Consider the following 10,712-nt stretch of genomic DNA (forward strand, 5'->3'; position numbering starts at 1 on the left):
TTATTTTACTATATTTTATTTTATCATTTATTGATTGATTTTTGTTACAGGACTACTTGCACATATTTGCATGTTTGATAGCAATTCGAGGTTTGTCTCAACATTTTATTGATAGACACAGTTTTACGTTCCATTACATCAGTGGGCTCATTTAAGGTTGCCTTTTGTTCAAATAAAAAGTACATGCCGTTACAGGTATACCTTCCGTCTGGGACCTTCCGTAACAAATGGATCAAACGAATACAAAACATCACGCAAAACTCGTGTTTCAGGCGCATCAAATTTAAAACATTATTAAATTATGCATAAAATCAGTTGAGGACAAACATAATATGTATCTTACTGCATAGGCCAGAATCAAGAATATAGAATAGACGTTGACTTGTATAGTGTTCAAATCCATGATACATGGTCTCGTCAACGCATGAGAACAATTCGTAATATCTAAACTTTCTATTTTAAGCTCAAGATTAATGTTTTTCGTTTGTCGAAAATGAAAATTTGAACACAATGGTTTTTATCATAATAAATTAAAGATCGAAGAGAAATTAGCGCAAAATTCAACAAACAAAACGGAAAAAAAAGAAAAAGAGAAACATATCTTAGGGAGCAAAACCGTGTTCTAATAGAGTGGTTTTTGATTATCATTAAAAGTATGAGATATGGCTTATGCTGTGCTATTCACATTGCGCAATTAATAAATAATTTATTAAAAAATGAAGGTCAAGGTATTTTGTTATAATATTTTCATTCAGGACTCAAAATTTAGAAGAGTTATGATACACATAGTACTATGACAAAACCCTTGTTTTCCATTTTGGCCAGGAAACTTTTACTTTAAATATCCATGGATTCGAATATTCTTCAGTGAAAGAAAATCTCACTCAGATTTGATACTTTTTGACGATCTGAGGGTCATTTTAATCGATCGGTGATTGAAGTTTGATCCAGAAAAGTGAATGGAGCATGTTGATGATAACAAGAAAATGAAGTGAGTAGAGTACGGCCAGAGGATCCAGAAAAGTGAATGGAGCATGTTGATGATAACAAGAAAATGAAGTGAGTAGAGTACGGCCAGAGGATCCAGAAAAGTGAATGGAGCATGTTGATGATAACAAGAAAATGAAGTGAGTAGAGTACGGCCAGAGGACAAAAGAAAAGTGAATGGAGCATGTTGATGATAACAAGAAAATGAAGTGAGTAGAGTACGGCCAGAGGACAAAAGAAAATAAGAACTTACGGATGGGACATAGTATTCTGCCATATAAGGGAAAAAAAGTAAGTCCGCGGGTAGAAGTAGTGTCAGACCGTAAAAGTAATGAAATGGACCTTGTGTGTGTATGTGTTTGTGTGTGTGGGTGCGTGCGCGTTTATGTGTTTTCGTGTACGTATGTGGGTGCAATCAATACAAATTGGAAACTGGGCTGAATAATGATGAACTTTCATAAACATGTTATGGCAAAACATTTAAATCAACCTAAGAATGAGTACAATAACAAAGCTCAATTAGAAGTTCTATATTCATGATAGTATAGGTCTGCAATGATACGAATGGTACAGATTATAGCAATACATGTATGTTTAATTAAATAAAGGAATACATGAGCAGTTCTCCTTGGTTTCCTCCCCAATTATTCAGCCTCGTATCACTACTGTGGTAGGTTTCTGAAAAAGCCAAATAATATAAATACACGTTTTAGTTCTGTTTTGTATTGTTTTGTTGTTTTGTTTTGTTTTTGGTTCTGTTTGTTTGTTTGTTTGTTTTTTTCTGTTGTTTTTTTTTCATGTGCGTGTGTGGTTATCATTCTTTTTAATCTAACAATTTCATACCGGTAGAAAAAAAGGCTTGGAGTGCAGTAGACCTTTGTTATAAATCAAAACATTTCACTGAGGGTTACGGTTGGATTTGTTTCTTTCCTTTTCTTTAAAAAAATTTTTTTACATTAATTTTTTTTTTGGGAGGGGGGGGGGGGGGGGGGGAAAGGCCTTTTCGAAGGGAATAGGAGAGCTACTATTGCAATATATATATATATATATATATATATATATATATATATATATATATATATATATATATATATATATATATATATATGTATGTATGTATGTATGTATTTTATTTTCTTGCTTTGTCTGGCACTTTTCATACACACCTGTTCAAAACATTATCTTTTTTACATTATATATATATAATTCAACAAAGTGCAAATACGCTGAAGCCGAAGTGCTACCTATAGGTCTATGATTCGAATCTCGCCGTAGACAACGCACAAATTGAGTCTTTGAAATATGTTCTGTATTTACGTTTTCTCACCATTCTCATATGTAAAACGAGTCAGTAATAACAAGCTGCACGTTCTGTGCAGTTGAGTTGGGAACTCTTGTAAAGTGCTTCAAGCACAATATTATGTGGATATAATTCTGTATAAAATTTCCGACTTTCAAGTATCCCAAAGCGCTACAGATCGCACAAATAATTTACTCACTTTCAAATGATAAAAGTTTGCAGCAGATCTGGACAAAGTCTTCAAGCCCAAGGCGTTGACTTCTTCCTCCATATCGAGTCATAATTCTGTTCAGCAAATCGGGGCTCACATCATATTCTGAAGAAAAACAATTTTAGGGAATAGGAATCACTATCTTTAAAAAAACAAACCCCAAAAAACACCAAAAAAAAAAAAACACGAAACAAACAAACAGAAAATAAACAAGTCAAACAAAATCTTCATCTCAGACAAATTAAAATGTCTTGTTGGGATCCCTTTTTGTCCTGACATTACTGTAAAGTCCGCCTCTGCCGGTCGTACAGAGAGGATAAAATTGACGTCACACGGCTTTTTGTTTTTGGTTTTAGACAGCCATTTTTATGAAATATTTCTCACTAACTTGTATTAATCAGACTATAACAGTTTACGGTTACATATTGTTTTGTGTGTTGGTAGCCTACGTTATATACTGTTGGCGGATGTTATGCGTTTAAAAAAAAAACTTAAAGCATAGGATCAATAGCTCAACCACACAAAATTATGCACTTATGCACTTATGCACATAAGATATTGTCGCCTATGCATTCCACGAATCATCAAACATTATGTCTGATGTCAACAGGAATCACCCTTGTTGTCCAAGTGAGCAAATTGGGGGTTAATAATCTTGCCCAAAAAAAAAAGTGCCTGAAGCGGGGCTCGAACCTGGGATCTTCCGGGTCAACCACAACTGAGTCAAATGGGATATATGAGTGACCCGACCGGCTAGTCTTTTTGAGGTCATTATCACCCCATCTGGCGATTCACTTTACTCAAAGTGGCCCGACTTAAAAACAAAAAACAAACATGATATCGCTCAGCCATCAATGCAAAAATAATGATGTGTATTAGACACATCAACTAAAGCAACACGAGCTATCTATATTATTATCCTTATCAATACGTTTACAGCATCAAGCTCTTACATACTCTAAGTTCACGATGGTTTACAGATGTTGTTGTGTTCATAGATATTGCAATGTATCAAAATGAGGTAAATCATTGGAAATTCTAACTAAGAAATAATCCTGGCCTTTAAATGAGATGATCGTTCTGTACGCCAAATCCCCTATCTCTCCCATCTCGACCCCTATGACCCTGTTTGCTCTAAAGTGATTTGCCAAGTTGGTAATACAATAATGTCGACGTGTACATCGCATCCAAACCCACTTATGGGCCTAGTTTAACATTGTTGTAATGGACAATATTCTACGACATTTTTTGAAATTTCTATTACAACGGGGAGCCAAAAAGGGATTGGGTTATCAGACCTACAAATAAATGCACGTCGGAACATGTTCATTTGGAACCACCGAAATTGGAGGCCAAGTTGAAATAATATTCGCATTAATCTTTCCCTATCTTCTTTGTCTTAAATTTAAACAGTTAATCTTTTAATAATGCTGGCAACATTCTTGAGCATCTCATGAGCATTCTATGTAATGGCATAAATAATAAACGTCCAAAAAATATAAATGTCGACGATGTGATAATAAGGCGCTTCCCGGAAGCGTTCGTTTACTTTTCCCCAGAGAGTTCCCTAAAAATTACATCACAAAACAAGGCAACGATCACCAAGCAAAATTTAAAGATGAGTTGTTAATAATGCTCAAGAAGACGAACGATCATTGTTTGTTACTATCGAATCCAATCGTAGCCTTTGTAAAATCAAATCCTGACACTGACCAACAGATTGTACTTCAATGTCCACGGCCAAACCACCTAAACAAAACAATTTGTGAATTGTATACAATAGTTCAACCAATGGAATAATTTGTTTCCTTGAGCACCACTAACGACAACTCACTAGACAGTGTACTCACCTATAGATAGTATGCGCTTGGCTAAGAAGCTCATAACATTGCCATCCGGAAGTATAACGGACTAACACACAAAACTGTGTGTATTCATGAACGTTTATAGTCAGGTTAATACAGTTCAGTGAGCATTACTCATAAACACGGATGGCAAAAAACAATAACAAAGACCTGAGTGACGTCATCTTCAAACTATCTATAAGTGACAAAACACTACTCCTCCTAGTGTCAGTCTATAGAAAGAACGCAAATGACGTCACCCAGATCTTTTTAAAATTGTTTTTAGACAGCCATTTTCGTGATTAGTTCTCACTAAATTATATCAATCAGACAATAAACGTTCAAGGTTTCACACATTTTGTGTTTCGGTACGTTATATTCGGCTGACGTATGTTGTGAGTCATTTAACTGAACGCATATCATCAATAAGCTAACGATGGCGCCGTCACAACTTCTACTTTCCGGTTCCAAACTCCTTGGAAGTGTATATGTAATCAGTCCCTCGGAGGACTAATAATCAATAGGTTACATATTGAATCACAAGGTGGCATAATTATTTTAGTAGTAGGATGTATAAGCAGATTCTAAGGATTACGGGACGTAAAAGAGCGAAGATGGAAAGTCTTTATTGACGACCAGCATAACATATTTAGATTAGAAAATAAGATGCCATCACTCTGAAACCAGAAGATCATTTACGCAAGATATGTATTCAGTCCTCCGGAAAAGTGATTTATACTTCCATTCAGATTGGAACCAATGGTTTGGCATCACACTTTTGTTCCCAATTGTATTATTCGATGACGACGAGATACAAACAAAATCAGAACATGCATTGAGTCAAACCTAAAATCTTTAACAAAAGTCGAAGCTCAGGTTTTTCCACGAAGTTTGTTTTATCTTTGTCCGTCAATTGAAACACTCTCTGAAATAAATGGAAAATAGATTGAGGGGATTGTCAGTGTATATATATATATATATAATATCAATCGTTAAAAGTTCAAATTAAAGCACTTCCGTCATAATAGCTCTCTAATAAAATACATGTTGTCAAAGTAATCGAAAAGAAATAAAATGTAAATTGCAACGGTAGATTTGTTCTTTTATTTTTAAAAATCTTGGGTTTGTAAAATATTCCTGTATTTGAATTAGGGTTTTGTTGCATTATAATTGAAACTTACTGTTAAATTCTTCAAGTTAGTGACCGCTTTTTCCACCTGTGATTTCTTGGCCAGTTTTGATTCTTTGTATACCTTGTACCAGTTAAGATTATACATGTAATGTATTTATACACAATAGGTTTCAATAGTCTGATGTCACGTTCGTCCAAAACAATTAGCAGCTTGGTTCTAAACAAAGAAAATCGGTACTTTTTGTTCTTCATGCTGGCTTGAACTTTTTCAAATGTCACAAATCAAAATGTATTAAAGTCAAAACCTGATCAGATTTATAGTTTTTCTCCTCTGGATACACTTTTATGGTTGTCGGAGAAATATTTCATAAGTGCTTCCGCCATTGCTCCGATAGCTTAGAACAAGTTACTAAGTTACTATGCGTCATTACGAGGGAAGTGACGCCACGACTGTTGAAGCCTATAATTTAGTTTACACGACAACAAAAAGATCTAAACAATATTTACAAGAAAGAGTGTAATGTATATTATAGAAAAATAGTTAAGTCTCACATTGCTTGACATTGCTTGGAACTGGTGATAATTACAACTGGGACAACAATGGGCATAATGCTGTGAAGGGAAACATTAAAATTCTGAATTATGGGCTTAATTTTATATTGTACAGACAATATTTGGCCCGGGATTGAGAGTATTTCTGATTCTGCCACCATAGGACAAAAGGGTCACATACCAGTAATTGGGTCAGATTGAGTTATTAACACTCTCATATTCTTGAACCGAACGCGCATTTTTTTCTATCTGTGTTTCATTCCGCATGTACTTATTTGCAGGTCTGATAACCCAATTCATTATGGGCTCATTGGTGTAATGAAAATCTTTAAAAATGACGGAAAATATTGTCCTTTTATAACAATGTAAAACCAGATCCATAATTGGGTTCGGATGTCAGACCTACATATGTACACGTCGGTCTCGTGACGTCAAGTCAATAAATAAATATTTTATTTAAAAAATGAGATGTCCAACTTGATCGATTAAAATATATAGGAGCAAACGATATTTTGGCTCTACTGTAAAACTTGTTGTTTTTTTCCCCCGAATTGCGAACCTTTGTCTTAAGACGGAATATTTTCATTACAACAATAAGACCAATCTGGCGCAAACTATGTGGTCTAGTGGTATGACACTCGCATTAGGATAGGAAGGTTCTGGGTTCGAGTCCCACCCTGAGCGGTGGTGCATAATTGAGTCCTTGGAAAATGCTCTTTACTCACATTCTCTCACCGTTCTCAGGTGTAAAATGAGTAATTGGGCGTTAACAACCTAGTCTCTGTCCCCCCCCCCTCCCCCAAATGTAATATCGCCTAACAGGCGTCATGTCTCGTCCTATATTATGTTAAATGTTGTTGTTGGCTGTGGATGCACGTGAGGCGCTTTGGGTACGTTTAATGGGTATTGCGCTCAAGTTTTTATTTATTTTATTATATTGTTCTCTTTGCTTGCAAACACTGTTGCTGGAACGAAAGGATACGTCAGCAGCAGACAACAGACAGCGACATGTTTCCAATTCATACGTTTTCTCCCTCCTGTCTCCTGGAAGAAATTTGAAAAATACTTTGAAAAAAAATGTTTCTACAACATCAATACATCATCATTTTGTACAAGCGTTATCTTATGTTTTTTTTTTGTGTTTTTTTTTTTTTTATTTTTTATTTTTTAAAGTTTTTTCTTAGAGTAACTCTTATTACAGCTTTTAAAAATAACAAACAATCAAACAATGGTTAAGTCAAATATAATATTTTTAAAAAACGCTCTTTCGCAACGTGGCCATTAGATCCAGTCGCCTAGGCCTTCCATGCCGGAATATAGATAATCCATCAAATAGGATGTCTGATGTCAACAGGAATAACCCACGTTGTCCAAAGTAAGCCATTTAGGGGTTAATAATCTTACTGCTAATGAATAAAGTCGACCAATCTTTCTGGTCCGTTAGCGTTGGCTTTATCAGGATTTTACTGTATATCCGAATCAACCAGATGTCAAGTGATATTTAAGATACATAATCAGAAATCTGGAATTCAATTTTTTGTCACTTTTAAAAAACGAGAACCATTGTCGTCAATAAACCATAAAACAATTAACCACAGTTTCATTTTAAATCGATTTAGCATCCAAACCATCTGACATAATACTGGTATGTGTCACAATTAACAAATAATCAACAGACATACTACATGGGCGTTACTCTACTAATTTTAATGCAATTTTGTTTCGTTTTTAATTCTACACGGAATAAATAGTATACAATCAAAACAAAGTATAATCAAGAGTACGAACACACATTGAGTATAACAGCTTCAAAAACTAAAAAACAAAAAAGAACGAAATACAATCTATTTCGTGATATATTAATCTTTTGACTGTTTTCCTTGTTGGTTGAAAATGGTTTTGATCCAGAAATGTTCAGTGTTTTTTTTGTTGTTTTGTTTTTGGTTGTTTCTTTATTTTTTCTAATTTTCATACTCTTATTTTCATTTTTGTACATTACTTTTCACAGTCCACAGCTTCTAGCAGCTTAGTTAAAACAGATTCACGAGAATAATATTATACTATTTTACACGCATTTAACTTCGGGATGTCCTAGACTTGAGACTTAATTAAATCAATCGAATTTTAAAGAACGAGTTTTCTGGCCAAATTCTTAAGTATAATTTTTTTTTCAGAGTCAGAGTACGGCAGTAAACTGATAAAATTGCCATGATTTAGATTGAATAGAGGACGACCTGCATCAAAGATAGCCGTATCAAATCAATTGTTGATGCGTAGATACGTTACTTTAATGACATTTGCTTCCAAATTGGTTTTGGTTTGATTGTTTCTTTTTGTTTGTTTGTTTTGGTGAGTTGTTAAGATTTGAATCATTATGGTTAAAGAAACTAGCAACCTACCTGAGCCAATGACTTTCTCTAACAAATTCTGCATGTCGTTTGCATCAATTCCACCAGTTGGGCCTGATAATCTATCAAATTCCCGATCCAAAATTGCGTCTGGTTTTTCCTTGAAAAAGATCATTTATTTTACATTATCATTATCACCACAATCACGACCACCACACCACTACCACCGACACCACCATCACCACCACCACCACCATCACCACCACAACAACAACAACCAAAACCACCACCACAATCACCATCGTCATCATCATCATCATCATCATCATCATCATCATCATCATCATCATCATCATCATCATCATATCATCATCATCATCATCATCACCCTCACCATCAACAACAACACGATTATTATTATTATTATTATTATTAATTATTATTATTATTTTTATTATTATTATTATTATTATTATTATTATTATTAATATATATATAATAGTATAATATAATATAATAATAATAATAATAATAATAATAATAATAATAATAATAATAATAATAATATATAATAATAATAATAATAATAATAATAATAATAATAATAATAATAATAATAATAATAAAAATAATAATAAGATGATGATGATAATTATTAGGATTATAATTATCATCATCATCATCATCATCACATCATCATCATCATCATCATCATCATCATCATCATCATCATCATCATTATAATTATTATTATTATTATTATTATTATTATTATTATTATTATTATTATTATTATTATTATTATTATTATTATTATTATTTTCATTCTTCTTCTTCTTCTTCTTCTTCTTCTTCTCTTATTATTATTATTATTATTATTATTATTATTATTATTATTATTATTATTATTATAAATTATATATATTATTATTATTAATAATATTATTATTATTATTATTATTATTATTATTATTATTTATTATTATTATTATTATCATTATTATTATTATTATTATTATTACTATATTATTATTATTATTATTGTTATTATTATTATTATTATTACTGTTATTATCATCATCATCATCATCATCATATATCATCATCATCATCATCATCATCATCATCATCATTATTATTATTATTATTATTATTATTATTATTATTATTATTATTATTATCATTATCATTAATAATAATAATAAAAATATAATAATAATGATAATAATAATAATAATAATAATAATAATAATAATAATAATAATAATAATAATAATAATAATAATAATAATAATATAAGATGATGATTATTATTATCATTATAATTATCATCATCATCATCATCATCATCATCATCATCACATCATCATCATCATCATCAATAATAATAATCATCATCATCATTAATATTATCATTATTATTATTATTATCATTATTATTATTATTATTATTATTATTATTATTATTATTATTATTATTATTATTAATATTATTATTGTTATATTTTTTTCATTTATTATTATTATCATCATCACTGTAGTTGTTGTTATAATAATAAATATTGTACAGCATTATTGATTTAAGCTCGTATTATCATCGCTATTATATTAATTTTTTAACCAAGGAGTAAATATCAACAAACCTCTTCATCTGGTTTATCAACAGTTGAGTCCCCATCAAATTCTCTGTTTGGAAATTAATAGATAATTAATAATAATATTTACTGTTGCATGGGTTTCTACGAGAACGCCGCCTGGATGCCCATGCTGAGTGTCGGTATTTCTCAAGAGAAAGATTTTATAAAAATATAAAACTTGTGCGGCTATGTGATCTAGTGATATGACACTCGCTTCGGATCGGAAGGTCCTGGGTTCGAGCTTCGCTCGCCGCAACGTTGAGTCCTTGGAAAAGGCTCTTTTCTCATAATATTCTCTCACAGTAACCAGGTGTAAAATGAGTACCTGGCCGTTAACAGCGTTGTCTCTGTCCCAAAAAAAATTGTAATATCGCATAACAGGCGTCATGTCCCATGCTACATGTTACGTGTTGCTGTTGGCCAGGGACTCCTTGTAAAGCGTTTAGAGCACAGTTAGTGGATTTTGCGCTATATAAAAAAAGCTCAATTCTTTTTTTTTTTTTTTTTTTGAGAACTCGCAATGTTTATGGAAAATAAAAGGCAATTACGGACAGGCGCTCATCTATTTTAATCATTATACCACACACGTATTTCGAAACTCAACATAGATCGAGATAAATATTTGAATCAGCAACGATCAAAATTGGTCCGGAAATAAGGTCTGTAGAGCTTGCAAATGAATCTGGCAGCAGGGCGGCCAG

General features: G+C 32.3%; 1 protein-coding gene across 2 annotated transcripts in view; it reads right to left on the reverse strand.

Annotated features, from left to right (window-relative positions):
* The window catches only part of LOC144973038 (calpain-9-like), a 33,443-nt gene continuing 22,731 nt past the window's right edge, over nt 1–10,712 (reverse strand). For both annotated transcript variants that reach the window (XM_078915006.1, XM_078915007.1), the window contains 7 exons: nt 10,018–10,060; nt 8,426–8,534; nt 7,009–7,070; nt 5,524–5,595; nt 5,189–5,267; nt 2,487–2,603; nt 1–1,665 (listed from right to left, as the gene is read on the reverse strand). In XM_078915006.1, coding sequence (XP_078771132.1) covers nt 1,586–1,665; nt 2,487–2,603; nt 5,189–5,267; nt 5,524–5,595; nt 7,009–7,070; nt 8,426–8,534; nt 10,018–10,060 — 562 coding nt within the window. In that variant the 3' untranslated portion in view covers nt 1–1,585. The remainder of the gene's footprint in view (nt 1,666–2,486; nt 2,604–5,188; nt 5,268–5,523; nt 5,596–7,008; nt 7,071–8,425; nt 8,535–10,017; nt 10,061–10,712) is intronic.

The sequence above is a fragment of the Berghia stephanieae genome, chromosome 5 (assembly GCF_034508935.2).
Source record: "Berghia stephanieae isolate SIO BIC M18660-M18661 chromosome 5, UCSD_Bste_1.3, whole genome shotgun sequence".
Classification (NCBI taxonomy): domain Eukaryota; kingdom Metazoa; phylum Mollusca; class Gastropoda; order Nudibranchia; family Aeolidiidae; genus Berghia; species Berghia stephanieae.